The sequence below is a fragment of the Penicillium cosmopolitanum genome, assembly GCF_028827165.1.
Source record: "Penicillium cosmopolitanum strain IBT 29677 chromosome Unknown utg000006l:49.0-5199605.0:1.0-5204138.0, whole genome shotgun sequence".
In the NCBI taxonomy this organism is placed as follows: domain Eukaryota; kingdom Fungi; phylum Ascomycota; class Eurotiomycetes; order Eurotiales; family Aspergillaceae; genus Penicillium; species Penicillium cosmopolitanum.
In genome coordinates, this window is record NW_026622676.1 from 3850457 (window position 1) to 3866634 (window position 16178).

The 16178-nt window shown below is 49.5% G+C and overlaps 7 protein-coding genes across 7 annotated transcripts; 2 read left to right on the plus strand and 5 right to left on the minus strand.

The window, feature by feature from the left end:
• Nucleotides 1-1823: 1823 nt before the first annotated feature.
• On the plus strand, nucleotides 1824-3211 carry N7509_005967 (PTH11-like integral membrane protein; the record flags this gene model as incomplete). The annotated part of the gene is made up of 5 exons (XM_056630604.1): nucleotides 1824-2012; nucleotides 2075-2111; nucleotides 2186-2627; nucleotides 2695-2762; nucleotides 2820-3211. The coding sequence occupies 5 exons, from the start codon at nucleotides 1824-1826 to the stop codon at nucleotides 3209-3211; spliced, it is 1128 nt and encodes a 375-aa protein (XP_056489906.1).
• Nucleotides 3212-3484: 273 nt separating this feature from the next.
• On the minus strand, nucleotides 3485-4822 carry N7509_005968 (CapA family protein; the record flags this gene model as incomplete). Its single annotated transcript, XM_056630605.1, has 1 exon — nucleotides 3485-4822. The coding sequence occupies one exon, from the start codon at nucleotides 4820-4822 to the stop codon at nucleotides 3485-3487; it is 1338 nt and encodes a 445-aa protein (XP_056489907.1).
• Nucleotides 4823-5333: 511 nt separating this feature from the next.
• Nucleotides 5334-7037, minus strand: sreA (siderophore transcription factor SreA; the record flags this gene model as incomplete). The annotated part of the gene is made up of 3 exons (XM_056630606.1): nucleotides 5334-6088; nucleotides 6144-6658; nucleotides 6727-7037. The coding sequence occupies 3 exons, from the start codon at nucleotides 7035-7037 to the stop codon at nucleotides 5334-5336; spliced, it is 1581 nt and encodes a 526-aa protein (XP_056489908.1).
• A 2003-nt stretch (nucleotides 7038-9040) lies between these two features.
• N7509_005970 (TVP15 family protein) lies at nucleotides 9041-9676 on the minus strand (the record flags this gene model as incomplete). Its single annotated transcript, XM_056630607.1, has 4 exons — nucleotides 9041-9213; nucleotides 9276-9365; nucleotides 9451-9566; nucleotides 9657-9676. The coding sequence occupies 4 exons, from the start codon at nucleotides 9674-9676 to the stop codon at nucleotides 9041-9043; spliced, it is 399 nt and encodes a 132-aa protein (XP_056489909.1).
• Nucleotides 9677-10253: 577 nt separating this feature from the next.
• N7509_005971 (uncharacterized protein) lies at nucleotides 10254-11006 on the minus strand (the record flags this gene model as incomplete). Its single annotated transcript, XM_056630608.1, has 2 exons — nucleotides 10254-10567; nucleotides 10676-11006. 2 exons carry the CDS (start codon nucleotides 11004-11006, stop codon nucleotides 10254-10256), a joined length of 645 nt encoding a protein of 214 aa, XP_056489910.1.
• A 300-nt stretch (nucleotides 11007-11306) lies between these two features.
• Nucleotides 11307-12719, minus strand: N7509_005972 (FAD-dependent oxidoreductase; the record flags this gene model as incomplete). The annotated part of the gene is made up of 6 exons (XM_056630609.1): nucleotides 11307-11650; nucleotides 11707-12082; nucleotides 12137-12240; nucleotides 12294-12397; nucleotides 12457-12594; nucleotides 12697-12719. The coding sequence occupies 6 exons, from the start codon at nucleotides 12717-12719 to the stop codon at nucleotides 11307-11309; spliced, it is 1089 nt and encodes a 362-aa protein (XP_056489911.1).
• Nucleotides 12720-13848: 1129 nt separating this feature from the next.
• N7509_005973 (OTU domain-containing protein) lies at nucleotides 13849-15330 on the plus strand (the record flags this gene model as incomplete). Its single annotated transcript, XM_056630610.1, has 3 exons — nucleotides 13849-14122; nucleotides 14227-14639; nucleotides 14695-15330. The coding sequence occupies 3 exons, from the start codon at nucleotides 13849-13851 to the stop codon at nucleotides 15328-15330; spliced, it is 1323 nt and encodes a 440-aa protein (XP_056489912.1).
• Between the last annotated feature and the right edge of the window lie 848 nt (nucleotides 15331-16178).

The window sequence follows — 16178 nt, forward strand, 5'->3', positions numbered from 1 at the left end:
AAATGCCGATTAGTAAGAAAACAGCCTATATTGGAAATAAACATCCAAAGAGCAGCTAGTAGTGCGATTCAAAGGATGCGGATGATTCTCCGAGAACTCAGACAATCCACTTTCATCGCACACAAAAGCAAAGATATTTGAGTTATGAAGAACGCCACTCGATCCTAGTCTTGATGATGGCGCTCGGCTAGACAGAAATGGTAAGGCGCTTAGGATAGGGATCAGCAACCGCCCCCTAGAAATATGCATGCCGATCACTGAGCTCGGGGGTATATCTTCCAGGGCGAAGGCACCATCAAGGGATCAAAGTAGCTCATGTTCCGCCCCATAAACGTTCAAGGGGCGAAAGGAAGGGATCTTCGCCCTTCGACCAATCGCAGTTTCAATTGCGCCAAATAATCAAATGGATTGGATTGAGATGTGCGGCGCGGACAGAGCAGTCGTGGACCTCCGCTGTGGAGTCGCGACGTGCATTATTGAATAAAAGTGGCGATTTTGTGGGGTTCGTTTAGAGTGCTTTGCAGGTGCCTTGAATCTGGATTTGCCATGGGGTTGGGTTTCTGGTGGACTTGCCCTCGGCGCTAGATGTGCAATGATTAAACAAATCACTGGAGAACAGAGTTGCCGACGTAAATAACCCTTGGCGAACCGCAAAAAGGGTATACTAGCACATATCAAATACATAATGGTTCAGGGGATGGTGCATCGTTCTAGTCTCGACGGGACAAGACCCACGCGAAAATCACGGATTGTCATCTGTCGTTCTTGACGTCGGGATCTTCAAAGTCAAACCCCCGGAGGTTACATTCAAGGCAATTTTGTCATTCCACGGGGATGGGGGTCTGGAAGCACAGATGCATGCAGCTCGTCGGCTAAACAGCGGTGATACATGTAGATTGTGGAATTGTTATGACTGTAAATTGAACACGGTGTAAGCGGAATACAGCCTTATGCATGCATCCTGCACTGTGATGCAGCTTCAATCTCGAGGCACACAACAAGGGCGGCGCCACCGAGAGAAGTGCAACATCGCGTTCCCAAAGTGGGTCGACAATAACACACAAGGCCCGTTCACGACTGCTCCCTTATGCTGGTAGTACTCCGAGCGTAACTCTAAGAGAGAGGCTGACAAGGATAATAAAAGTTTGATGGTCAATTGTTCCATGGGATATTAAGCGGCCACATGCCAATCCCAGTTACTTTTCACAAGATCAAATGGCTCGAGACCAGGGCTTGCAGCGCCGGGGCCCACCAAAGGGTGACGATTGCTGTGGGGAACAGGCGACCGAGCCCACGCTAGAGCCTTCGATAGCAGACTTCGGTGCATTCAGAGGCTTCCCTGCATGGAAGGAGTCTCCATCCGAAGCCATAGGGGCCACATGGCGCACGCTCGAGCCGGTGCCTTGCCGGGGACGACGGGGCCCAATGACCTGGTTTTGTCCTTGGAGATCGCCGCCTATTCGTGCACTATTGAGTCAACTATGCGAACTTTGCGGAGATCGCAGTTCGGCCAAGAAGGTTTTCCTTGTGTGATGCTTTGCATGAACACAAGATCCACTCCACTCCAGCCAGAGACCTGGGACCCAGCTCATAAGTGCTTCCCCCCGCCTCTCTGCCCACTCAGTCTATCATTCCATTGCAGATTTTGATACCGGGGATATCGGGGCAACAGGAACTTCTTCGACTTCGATGCAGTAGGCCGCCATTGCTGAGAGTTGGCTGGATGATATACCCACATTATTGAAGGCCCGAACTCACCCACGACATTCATTTGACATAACCATCCTCGCCACACCATTCACTCTTTTATACACCCAATCAACATGGACAACATATTGCACGAAATTCTTCCCCGGGCCAGTGACGACGGCCATGAGCGTGGCCAGCGAGCGCTGGTTGTGACAGCGGTCTTGACTGGCATTGCTGCGCTTATCGTCGGCATGCGACTATTTGCTCGGCTGAGGTTGATGAAGATCACAGGCCGTGAAGATTGGAGCGTCCTTATTGCCTTGGTATGTTGGTCTAATGCTTGACAACTCGAAGTGACATCAGCAGCTGACAGCTGGGATTCCAGATATTCTCTATAATATACCTTTCACTGGTCGCTGCCCGTACGTATTTACTCCGTGATAACTACTAAGTAGTACCTAATGGATCCAGCAACTGACCATACTCTGTTATTTAGAATATCATTATAAAATGGGTACTCATTCGGCATTACTCTCGTCTGAAATGCTTCAAAAGCAGCTCAAGTGCCTCTGGGCCGCCATTCCCATGTACAACGCCAGCCTGGCCTTCACCAAATTCTCCATTCTTCTGCAATATATCCGCATTTTCCCCGCTCGTTCCTTTCGTCTCGCCTGCTATGTTGTGATGGCCATCGTTGCTACATACTCGTCTTGGGCCATCGTCAGCGGCTACGTGAACTGTGTCCCAGTCGCCAAGTTCTGGAACCACGACTTACCCGGTCACTGCCTGAACTTTGAAGCTGTTTGGTTCTTCAATGCGTCAATGAACATTCTTACCGATGTGATACTATTGGTGCTTCCTATGCCGCTGCTTGTGAAACTTCAACTACCACGGACGCAAAAGATTGCACTGATGGGAGTATTTGCAATTGGTATTCTGTAAGTGCTCATGGAAACCCAATATACAACTAGTATATGCATGTGCTAATGATAAGATTTCATGCAGTGTCGTTATTACAAGTATTCTACGTCTTTCCAGTCTACGAATTGTTGCCCAAAGCACCGACACGTCTTGTATGTTTTGGCTTCGCCAATGCCTAATCGAAACTTCCGCTGACCATTTCCATATAGACAGCAATGTCGATGCCGCATACTGGACTGCGGCGGAGTGCAATGTTGCCATCATTTGTGCTTGCCTGCCATTCCTTCGTCCCATTATCAGCAGTATTTTCCCTAAGCTGCTTTCGACAAACAGCTACAACCGCTACACCTCGAACCCACGCACCAACACCCGTAACATCACCGTATCTCGCTCACAAAGACAACATACCGACCTGTTCAGCCAAAACATGGACAAGGATTTCGATATGTATTCGATCAACGTCAAACACGGAAACCGCTCTAGCCACAGCTCATTTGGTGGAATTGAAGTTACCACCGAGATGACGGTCTCGCAAGAAAGTAAGGTGGGAGAGACCGTTAGCGAGCGACGACTGGTTATCGAATCTCCTCCACCTTCATGACCATAACATTCTTTGAAGCCCATCACTTCTATTATCTAGGCACTTCTCTCTTTTTCGTTTTCTTCTCTATTTTTACGACAGCATTGTGACGGCCTGTAACACTTCATTCATTTTCTTGGTATATATGAGGGGTCAGGGTTTATTATTGGGCGGTTAACTGGATATTCAATCTTTTGCATTACGGTTATCTTATAATCATGGACAAACAACTACTTTCTTGAACAAATACATTGAATCTTTCAGCATTTTACAATTGGTATTTACTACTACGTATCACTCTATATCAACAATAATCTGCCCTTCCTCCCCAAGCTCCCCACGTACCCGCGTGTCAAAATCCCGACTAAGCGTACTAACCCTCCCCTGAACCCAAGCATGATCCACATCCCCCGAGTCCAGCAAAATAGCCCTAAACCTCTCAATACGCGTAGGAAATATCTCCAACCTCACCGGAATCAAACCCGAAGGCCTACTACTAGTATTTTGCTCCCCTTCCCCTCCAATCTCACGACAAATAACTCTCCACACAGCACCGAGATTATTCCGAAACTCCCGATTCAGGGCATAATCATCCACAAAATCCCCACATCCATAGATAATCACTTTTCCCTGATAAATCTCCACCCCCTGGACATGATGCGAAGAATGACCATGCACTATATCAACGCCACACTCGTCGATCAGGAAATGCGCCAATGACCGGATTTCATCCGTTGGCTTCCACGTATAATTTGGACCCCAGTGGATGGAGAATATCTTCAATGCGGGTACATTGCTTCTACTCATTTGCCTGGACTCGTTATCGCCATCGTGGTGTTCAAGTTGTTGACGACGGCGTTCTGCATGGTGATAGATATCACATTCCGAGTCCGTCTCGTCGGGATGTTCCATCGTACCATTCGACAGAAGTAATTTGCGCAATTGCACTCGTGTACTTGGGGAGTAATCGATTAGATGGAAATTTGGGACCGAACTCCAACATTGGGGGTGATCGGATCCGGAGTATATGTGCACGGGGAGGTAATCAACCCCACTCTCTTTTTCAGGCGCAATAGTAGTTATAGTACCAGTACTATCACTACTAGTACCAATACTAATACAGCCATGGCTTAGCAGTGTTTTCCTCGGCAGAAATAACTTTGCCGGCTTAAATGCTTCATTTGTCGTCTCGCCCGCGCCAGAAAATGCAACTCGGGCATTCTTTAACGTCCAAGCCGTCTCAACGAGACCTTCACTGCCAAAGTCGAGGACATGATTATTAGCGAGATTGGTGTAATCGATTCGAGCAGCGTGCAAGATAGGCGCCAGGTTGGCTGGGTGCATGCGATAGTTGAATGACTTATTGGGCCAGCGTTCGTGGGTGGTTGTTACTGCTGTTTCGAGGTTGATGATGTTTAGATCGGATTTTTGGAAGAGAGAGAGCGTCGTGCCCCATGGTGAAGACGGGGTGTAGTTTCCATTATCCAGGATAGATGGGTGTTCGGATTTGAAGTTGGCTGCAACTGCTTCGTCTTGGGGGTTGTTGACGTGCTCCGGGAAGAGTTGGTCGACTAGACGGCCCAGCATCACATCTCCGGTAAAAGTTAGGGTGAAAGTTCGGGGAGTGGTCATTCTGTATTGCAATCCTTCATGTATACGCTTCAAGCTTGCTATGATATGAGCACCGTTGAAACTGGGATATTATCGATGCAAAATCCGAATCAAGTCATGATGACATCGGTATTCCCGGGTCGAACCACAAACAGCGAGATCACAAGATTTCCCAGCGAGGGCCACACTCTTCTAACACTAGTACTCTACAAAAGCGTACTACAAGTAATATTGTTGTGATATCTACCAGGATTCAAATTATTCTATACCCGAAGCAATCCATAAGAGTACATTTTCTCTGCTAACACTTTTGGCAAAACAAGGACATAGTAACACGGTATCAATGCCGATCCGATCCCGTAAAAGAAGAAAAAAAAAGGAAGAAAAGAATATGTTGAGTGGTATCATTGCGCAAATCTCCATGTTTGCGCCGTGTATCATTTGGGAAAAACGTCCAGCCTGAACCAAATTATTTCGAATTGAATCTCGTTACTTTCATCATGACTTGGGCTCGTGTCGGTGTATGAATTAACTATCGGCCAATCGCGGCCAGTTCCCGCTCCTTTTGTCGGAGGGCTTCGCGCATCAACTCGGCCTCTCGCTCTAGTTGTGCGCGTCTTTTGACTGACGGGTCAGTTAAGGAAGAGATGCCGGGCAAAGATTGTTGATGCCCAGCGTGTCCTAAAGAAGACTGAAGTGTCTGAGGCCGATTGATATGCGGTTCCATCCGCGAATCATCGCGAGTCTCGGTGCGGTTAAGAATGGATGAGATCGAGCTTAAGCGGCCTAGGGGCGACGGATTTGCGGAGGACATGATGGGTGGGAGCTGATTTGACTCCATAGGGGTTGTATGAATGGAATCTGACGTGCTTTCCGCCAGGGTCCGTTTCTGCGGCAGGTTGATCGAGTTCGGAGATGCAGATCGTCGTCCATAAGACACCGGGGACGGGCCCAACCTCTCTGGCTCCAGCAACTTGGGAAATTGGTGGTGCTGCATGGGGGCCGAGCTGATATGGAAGCCAGTAAAATCAACCGGGGGCGGTGCGAACGGTAGAGGTCGGGGCATGTGATCCATAGGCTCTCCACTCATGTATCGATAATGATCATCGTGGGAGTGAGCCAAAGCAGCGGGGGATGCTTCAGGGGATGCTGATGATCCGTTCGAGGATTGGGTAGTGGCGGTGGGAGATTGATCTCGCAGGGCTGGTACGACACGTTTCCGGCGCTTGATGATCGACTTCTTCATTGTGGTTGGGCGATAACAGCCATGGAGTTTATAATACAATCCTGTTCGTGAGTTAGATGGAGGTGCTTTCAGATCGTAGGTGGAATGAATGCTTACCACAGGCGTTGCAGATGGGATGACCGTGCTCATCCCGACGCCAAAGTGGTGTTACTGTCGTACCGCAGTTTTGACAAGCAACGAGAGTGGAGTTTCCGTCCGCAGTGGATGGAAGCTTGGGAGGAGTCTCAACCTGCGGGGGTGCAGGCAAAATTTCAGTCTCTGGGGCAGCAGCGCGACCCCATTGGGGCTGGACCGCAGGAGTCCCCCGTTGAGAGGACTTGTAGATACGATTGTTGTATGCTGGGCAGCCGTCGCACCCTTCCGCACCTCCAGTACCATTGCAACTTCCACCACCGGGGCAAGAGCCCTTGCAGCCGCCTCCTGATGGTGTGTTCGTCTCGGCTTGAGGAAGCGGGACGTTTAGCTTATCGGTTTCCGAATTTTGCTGGGCACGATTTCGTTTTGTCGGGCGAGCCACATTGCGAGCCTTGAGATAGAGACCACATGCATTACAAATCATCGCACCCGTTGGCGATCGACGCCAAAGTGGAGTGTTTTTGGTTCCGCAATTGCTGTACATATGTCAGTTTCTTGGCAAACCCCTTCAGCAATTGAGCCAGTAATCGAGGAGGGAACGCACCTGCAGGAATGTCCAAGAAAGCTCGTGTCTTTCTGAGACTTGGGAGAAGTCTTGCCCGGGGGCTGGCTGTCTGCTCTCCCATCGGCCGAATATCCGGATGCTGATGGTGGACCATTTGGGGGTGGACTTGACGTGCCCTTGATCGGAGTAGATTCACCATACTGCCGAGCTAGATGTTCACGACCAGCCTGTGCGGAAGAGATCAGCTGCTGAGCAGCGTCTAAATCCTCCGCAGAGGGTTGTCGCATTGAGCCACCAGAGGAGCCGGGGAAAGAGCGCACCGTTTCCATTTGTGAAATGGACGCTAACATTACCACCTCACTGCCGGAGGGCCAAGGTATGGTCGGCCAATATTTTTGCTCGGAACCCGAGAGGAAGGACAGGCGAACGTATTGTGGGGGAGGCGGATCCAGGAACAAAGCGGTGGGAGCGGAGAGAAGAGGATGATATGTTGGATGCCGGTAGGGAGGTGAAGGGGTATGTCGCACTGCAGTCTAGAGCCGAATTTCACCGTATCACGCACGTCAGTCTGCACGTACACAGAGTATAGCACCAAAGGGCCCAAATGTCGGTCAGCGGGCCGTGATGTCTGTTCCTGTAGGGAGGCGGGCCAGGGCAGGGCACAGAAGACAGGATCTGAAGGGTGGCTCAAAGGGAGGTGAAAGCGGAGGGGCACAGCAAGCCTGGGGAGAGAGGCGAGACCAGGGATCGACACAGTCACAGCCTTGAGGGGGAAAAGGAAAAATATGAGGGCAGCGATATCAAAGAAAGTGGCGTCCCAAAATGCCGGGGATGGTCAGGTGATGGGCGATTGCGACAGGTGACAGCAAAGCAAAGAACGCCTTGGGTCTGATTTGGCGCTGTGGGGAGATGTCTTCGGGGATGCCGGTCGATGTGCGAGCTAAACGAAACTAGGACTGGACCAAGTCGTTAGGGCCTGCAGGATGGTGATCCCAGCGGGACAGCCGGTGTGAAGGGGGTGGAGGAGGAGGAGGATGAGGAGGCGAATGCGAATGCGAATGCACAATGCGGAGGAGAATGACTGATAACGGGAGGAAGAGAGGGAGGAGGTGAGGGAGACAGAGAAGATGGTGTGCAGGAGGGATAGATGAAAGGTGGAAGAGAGGTGGGCTGATGGGAAATTGAGTAAAAGAATCGGCAGGGAAGAAGAAGATGGAACCTAATGACGGGGAAGGTTATCGATCTACGAAGGGGGGATCGCCCAGCAGTGGCTATCAATCTATCAGGCTAATCGCATCATTTCCCTATCTCATCTAATCTCTGTCTCTGGGCGTTTCAGCTTATTCTTACCCCTCCCCTTGTTTAGTTATTTCTATTCTTTCCCCCCTCCATCTGACAGTTTCTTCACTTTTTGCTTTTTTTCCCTCAGACATCTCTATCGATCGAGACTTGACAGTCCCCCCCAGATCCAAAAACGACTCCACCGAGGCCTGATGAAGTTTAGGGGGGGCAACAGTGGACATCCGCACCTTCCAAGTAAGACGCGGGCGGGCCTATGCGCAGGCAATCAGCTTTCTCTGTGTTCTGATTGGCGGAAGGGTGGCGTCAGCAACAATCTCGTGGCTGTGATTGGCTATCCGGCACCACGGAAGTATCCATCCGGGCCTCGTTCCTCAGGCTCTCAGGCCTTTCAGGGTGCAAATTATGTTTGCTCGTATTAAAATGCCGAGGAGGTTCCCCCCAAAGAGGCGAATGGGATTAATAAGGTGCGTCAAAATGGAGTCTTTTCATCGAATCACATTCGTCGGATTGCAACCGAGCCGCCGTTTGTACTTTTCTTCGCTTGACTTTTTGCTATCCACTTTTGATGGAAATTGCTAATGTATTGCGCCACTGGCCATTGGCCACGACCTGCCCTTCATATTCATATCCATGTAGTATTGGCTGCAGGCCACAAGGCCTACACTGTATAGTACAGAAAAATCGTTCTAGGCAGGATCGTATCTCCTTTCAGGTATCAACACAAGGCATGATAAAAGAACAAACAAAACTGGCGAAAATAAGAATAGAAAAGGAAATATCGAGGCGGTACTCCACAAAAAAAGAGCACATGGAAAGCCTCTTCCAAAAGTTTGACTAGGCACACGCTTGCACCAATGTATCCACCGATGATGACATACCCTAGCCCTCTCCCTCTCTCTCTCTCTCTCTCTCTCATTGTCCTCATCAACTGTCATATAGCGCACTGGTGATTGCTAGGCATCAGTTCGGGCGCCGCTTTCATCTGATTTGAGCGCCACGTCACCAAGGCTGTAGGCAACCATCACAGGTGCTGTCGCAGCGTCGCAAACGCTTAGACCTGCTCAGCACCCCAGCCCTGGTCGGACTCGCGCATGTTGGAGGGAGGCTCGATGGAGGGGATGAACTCCAGCACCACGTAGGCGATACCAGTGATGCCTACGATGGAGGCGGCGATCTCGCGGAGGATGTGACCGTGCAGGATGATGCAGCCAACGAAGATGTAGACTGGAAAGGGAAGAATCAATCAGCGACGAGCGTAGGAATGGGTTTGGACAGCAATAACTTACAGACACCACGACCCAGGAAGGAGAACAGGAAGGAAGCGTAGCGGTAGGCGTAGTCGGGGACGTTGGGGAGGAACTCCAGACCGGCGACAACTGCGGCAACGTTAGCATCTTTCTAAAAGAAACAAACAAACAATGCAATAGACTTTTCATCAACACGACATCGTCGTCAACTTACCAGCGCCAAAGATCATCACATAGATACCAACGATGATGGAGCTCATGGAAATGGGGAAGAACTGGCTAATACCGCCTAGCACCATAACCACACCAATCGCGATGTTCACGAGTCGACTGTTGACATGATTAGCACTATCCCTTCAAAGTCGGACTGGATCTCCGGTGAGGAGACTACGCCAAGTAAAGCGAGTGAATGAAACATACAAGATGTTAGAGAAATCCATTGTGAAGGTATTGCTTGTCGAGTTCCACTTGGTCAACAGGGTCTGGGTAATCCGCGTTCGAGGGTCAACGTCGCCGAGTCGCTAGACTGTTGATGACGAAGATAAGATGAGTGGGAAAGATCTGGGGTATTCGGTAGGTTCGCTAGTTTAGTCGTTAGTTTGACGAGCACTGACGGGAAGATGGGGTTGAAACAGTGCCACAGCTGGCGTTGTCGGGAACGGAGTCGACCCCGTGGGGGGCGAAGCTCATCTTCATCCGTACCTGTGATTGTCTGGGACCAAAGGAGCGACCAAGGATATGGTTTTGACGACGGAGAAATGAGACCAAGAAGAAGAAACAGCTGTCAATAATGTACGAAGAACAGGGGCGCGGCAGATGGGGGATGGAGAGCTGGCTGTCGCAAGCAGCGGGTCCGCCAAGCCTGGTGGCTGGAGGTCACGTGATGTGATGTGGCTGAACCAAAAGGGGATTGATGTACGAATACTATTACTATTCTTAGCATTGCACTATGGTTGTTACGTAGGTGATGTGGATATTCATCTACCATGTACGAAGTCTTCTCTGGATATGTTCAACCTACATACTTTCTATAACATGTTGCTTCTTCTCCAGACGCACAGATGACAGTCCGTTGACAAACCAACTCATCTGCTTGGGGTCTTGATGCAGTGCGCTGTACATTGCATGCATATCGGCCCCAATCCCCAACTCTTCAGCCGTTTGAAGGCTTCGTGAGTCGACAAATGGGGCGATGGAAGACCAGACACTTTGGACATTGTCGAAGAATAATTCCACGGCCAAATCGCCAATTCCTTTGATCTCTTTGATCAATTCTCGCGTCTTCTCTCTCTGCCCATGAGCGCTCTTGAGTAGATTATTGAGATCACCATCTTCGTAGAAATAGATCAAAAATTCCGTCAGCAGGTGTTTGGGTCCAGATCACAAAGGTCGATAAATGGCTGAGAGCAACCCGTTTGAACCAACAGATAGTGACATACCGTACTCATTTACCACGAATTCGGCCAGATTGCCAAGATTCGTTGCAGTTTGTTCTCGATAGCGATTATATCCTCCTTCGCGGAGAACCATTGTTCTTTCCTCCCATGTACTGCTGTGAAGCTTGTCGATGTCATGATAGCCAGCTTCAATAAGATGATTGATTGTCTTTTGTGAAAGCTCATGTGAAATGGGCTTTGACTTGACCATCGCATCCATTACCATCGCAAGGATCGTCTCTGGTGTAGCTGTCAAGGGTCGTTTCGCTAGTGGCGATTTACCTAGTGGATTATTGCCAAATTCGTCGATAATCTTTTGGATTCGGGATGACATATCGTTCTAATCCTTTCGTGGCATAGTTCATTTGGTACTAGTATCTGTATTCAACTCGTCTGGCTTCACAGGATTGGAGCAAAAAAAAATGCAGGACAAGAAAGTGACCTTGGGATAATCGTTTGGGGGCGTCTAACACAATTATGTACTACTATATCGATATAATATCATATAATCCAAGGCTGACGTCACCTTTTGTAATGAACGCATCCAAATGAGATGGGATTCAACGGATCCACAAATGAATGCTATGCAAATAGTATGAGAGTATTTGCAGCCAAATTCTGCCCAGTCCAATACTCAAAGCTTGGCTCGGGGTCCGCTCTGCAGTGCCTCCTTGACCAGTGCCACGGTCTCTACCGAGCAACCAAAGGAGGCTTGGTATCCAAACCCACCATGTCCATAGTTATGGACGACCTTGACACCATTGACCTCATCTTTCTCAATGCGAGTGCCACCCTCGCGCAGAGGTCGTAGGCCAACGCCATGTCGGATGATATCAAGACCCTCAATGCCCTGACCAGGCTTGACCAAAGAAGGAGCCAACGCGATAGCACGCTTCATTATTCGATTAGCGAGGTTGGGGTCGGGTAGGGAATCCCAATTGTGCTTCTGATAAGAACCTCCCAAGATAGTGCCACCACCTAAAGTAGTCAAGTTAGTCGTTTTATTTTAAGATTGAGGGGTCGAATGCTCGTACCTGCAGCACGGGTCATAATGTACACGCATTCGGTCTCTCCGTCATCCGTCCCGGACACAGAAGCCATGGGACCGGGATTATTGCGGACAACTACAATCTGACCCCGGGCAGGGTGCATCTTGCTGTCCATGACGCCTCCGAGGGTCTTGGCCGACAGACCAGTACAGTTAACAATTAGATCAGCCTTTTGGCCGGTATGGTGCTCGTTTGCAGCATCGGCAATATGTTTGATCACAGCTCGCTTGAACACCGCTCCGGTTTTGACGCACTGGCCGACCAGCCAGGGCAGGTAGATGGCAGTATTAATACAAACGGACGTGAACTCCTGCGCATTATCGACCCCTGGAGCCAGCTTCTCGTCGGGAATTGGTTTGAACTATGCAACTCGTTAGCTTATGTCTGTATTTTCATCAGCACGATATTGACATACATCAGGCACAACGTCTTTGTACCAGGGGTCTGGCTGGGTCAATTCCGCGAACCATTTACCGGTATCCGACTCTTGATCTTTTTTACGATTGTAGATGAGAGTGCCTTGATTCTCGTTAGAATTGCGGGCGGTATGGCAATCGCCGAACTTCACATACCGAGAAAGTGAATTCCGGCCTCTGGGTACTTCTCTGTGATCTCCTTCAGGTAGGGCCAGGTCTCTCGCTCCCAACGTTCATGGTCAGAACCCTCCTTACCCACCCTATTGGAAAGGTAATTTGTCAATGAACGAACTTTGGTCATAGGGGTTGTTTAGCATACGGCATGTAATTGGCACCAGCCCAGGGAGAAGCATATTCAATATCATAGTCGCCGGGCATGTGTTTAGCCAGAACTGTGATCTTGTTCGCCGGATCCTTTGAGAGAAGGTAGGCTGTTGTCAGTCCGGAGACGCCAGCACTTAAAGAAACGTCAGCCACGATCAATCCCTGCACAGCTCTCAATGCCTTCCATGCCGTGCATCAAGTGCACTAGCCTCAAAGCGGGGTCTCCATAGCTTACCCCAAAACCACGATGTTTGGCATTTTGTGAGGAGTCCAATTCGAGCTGCAGCGGTGTGATGATTTTCTATTCTTCAAAAGTGGCGTCTGTAGAATCTTGAGAAGTGATTGCAGATATAATGAGTCAACGGTGAAGCATTGGGGGCAAGGAACCTTAAGGAAGCGGGGGTGAGGAGGAGTCGGGCTAATCTCCGCTATCGAGCATACCCTTTGATAAGAGAAATGGAGCTGGTCACCTTAGGGTCGGGGTAAGTTACACATCTGTACGACCCGGTGCGCCGACTGCTATTTTCGAGTGGCGGCGGTGTGGCTCAGAGCGAATCAGAGGGGGTAATCTGGTTTAACGCGCTGAATTTTTCACAGTGGAGACGCGGAGTAATACAATACCAAAACAACACTCGAATACGCCTCCGCATCTGAGGGGCTAATTTCTGTAGTCACAACTTTAGAAATAGTATTTGATTGATTGGATTGAAAGTGGAAGGGTGTAATAATGTTTCAGAAGATATATCAATTAGTCTGTGTGAGTAGGTTCTATGATAACGATAGCTATAACTATAACTGTAAGTTCAGAACTTTCGAGGTTTACGAATACTGTCAGCAACCGTCAATAGTGTGCTTCAAAGTGTACCTCCACCGCCTCGACAGCAAGGGCCTCTCCGTAATGACCCGCGGACTCCAGTGGGCTCCACCGTATCCCTAGGAATATATGGATCACATTTCAGAGGTTCAGGGGTGGTGCTGAAAGAGAAAAGAGTAGCTACTGTTCATTGTTAATGAGTTAATGACCAAAAAATATAGCTATTAGAGTACAAGTATACTCTAAACTGTATTCCAGATCTGGTCTAGTACCCTATTGAGCGATGTCATAGTGGGCAAGGGCTCACGTGCAGCCAATCAGGGAAGGCACAGAGCTGGACCGCCCCCAAACTTTTCTCGCCAGGCAAATGTGGCCTAGTAGCAACATCGTTTTCCTTTTTATCCATCGGCACCCGCAGGGCCTCCTCCACTCTGCGGGTTCCTTGTTCTTGTTCTGGTTTCCTCCCTGGGCTTTCCTTCTTCTACTTGATTTTCCTCTTCACTTTCCCCTCTCCCCGGATTTGCCCTCCCCCTCATAGATGCCGCCCTCTTCCCGGGAAGGGCCTCGCTCACCATGTCACTTCTCGCAAACGGTGGCAGAATTGTGCCCATACTTGCGGCCCACGAACAACACCACCCCGACTCCACCCTCAACACAGATATACTAGCACAGTATCCTCTTCCCCAAACCACTGACCAGGCTTCGCTGCTGGACCAGCGACAAGATGCTTCACCCATCCGACAAGATACCTCGCCTACCCGACACAAGAAATCAGTCGACCTGGAAAGCTTGGAAATGCCCTGCTTAAGAGAACAGGGTTTATTCGCTTTACCTACAGAAGGTGACGGTAAGATGAACCCGCGGTTTCTATGAAAATGAGATCAGCTTGCTATAGTCAAGTGACTAGCTTCAATTCCCCAGAACAATTGGTTTCTGACGCGTCAAATGCAGGGAATTGTCTCTACTACTCCCTCTCCGACCAATTATACGGGAGCTTCGACCACGGCGACGAGATCCGTCAGCTACTAGCCGACCATATGACAACACACAAGAGATACTTCATGCAATTTGTGGTGGCTGAGGGTGGTGAACGCCGTCGTCCCAAACGAGCCGCCGTGTCCGCCTACGCTACGCGTTCCGCCGATGTTGCAGCTCCCTCCGACGAGGACAAAGAGCGTCGATTCGAAGAAATGGTAGCTACAACTCGGAAAAATGGAGAATGGGGCAGCTCTGAGAGTCTTCAGGCTTTCTGCCAAGTTTACCATGTGGACATCAATGTTTACACAATGGATGGTGTGCAAGCATTCCGGGACGTGAATGCTTTGCCCGATGAACATCGTGATGTTATTAATGTTGCGTTCCACGTACGATTATCCTTTTATCTTATATTCTTGAGCTCTGAGCTAACCCTATGCTTAGGATTTCAAACACTATTCTTCAGTGCGGCCTATAGACAGATCCCACAAGGGCCTCTTTGAGGTCTCCGCAGGCTACCAGTCACCCGACCTACCCACCCACCCTCAATATACCCACGTCGACGATTGTAAAGAGCATGTTTCGTCTGAATTTACAGCGGCAGCTCTTGAAAAAGACAATATTATCCCCCGGGATTCCCATCTCGCGTCCACTGACTCTACAGACGACCCCGGCTTAGCCGTTGACGTCTACCCTCCTTGGGATATACAATCCATCCAAGATGGACTTGGCGGGCGATATGATCGCGACACCATTGTAGATATGCTTCAAAAGTGCCGTGGTGACATTGATCGGGCATTTGCCGCTCTGTTGGACACCCCCACAGACAAACAAGTTGCACCCGCCCAGAGTTTCAACTCGAGTGTCCAGATGTCACGAGAATCATCCCCCTTCAGCACAGGCAGCAAAAGATCTGCTGAAGACAGCGGCGATGACTCAGAAGAGCCACGTCCAGCCATTCGCCGAGGTCGACCCAGGAAACGCATGGTCTCGAAATTGACCTTGGGCGTTGGCATATCTTTCCGAGACGACCAAAACGAGGTCGTCTCTCTGAATCTTCGAGTGAGTTCGATCTGCTAGTATTCCCACGGTGCCTGCCACTAACCCAACATCATAGATGAAATCAGACGCCGAGAAACTAAAGGAGTCAGACTCTACACCAGACGACAGCGCCTCAGAAACGTCTGAATCTGTCATGGGCAGAGGCCCTCGTCGAAGCGGCCGTCTCTCAAAATCTCGACCCACGTAGCTGCGATGGGATTTCACTCCTGAGTCGCAGCGCGCTTGCTCTTATCTTCCCCCTTTCTTCCGATCCTATATTCCCATCTTTATTTGAAGCGATCTATTTGCATTGTGACGGCGTTGGCGTGAAAAGCATTTTCAACTTGCTGGAACCTTGGATCTCTTTCTTCTTCCTTTTTTTGGCACACATGCATGGCCATATGGAACAACAGCCAGGTTGGCTACAGTGGCGTTTTGACTTTATTTGCATGGAAGAGGAAATGCCTGGTGCATTTTTCCTCAATGGCTCACGACATGCATTTTCTCAGCGAGATTCGAGAAGAACTATTTAGCTTAGACGATTTTTGCTCATGTTGAGGATTGCGCGAGCATTTTCTCACATCCAATGGGATATTTTCCTGGTACCAGATCCTCGGATCGGTCACCCGACTGAATTCTTCTCTCCGTAGTTCCATCTTGTACTCTCTCTTATAATTATTTCTTACTCGGGTTTTCTGAGACTGTCGGATCTCCGTGCAGGGTGACTGTCACACCACGTATTCTAGGTCTCGGCAGGGTGCATTTGCGTAACACGATCGGACCAACCCTATTTTAAGCAATACGATACTACTACGGAATTAATTCTATTCGGTTCATTTATCAGCTCGTAGCGTTTGTATCATCTATCGAGGCAATCTAGTCTTGAC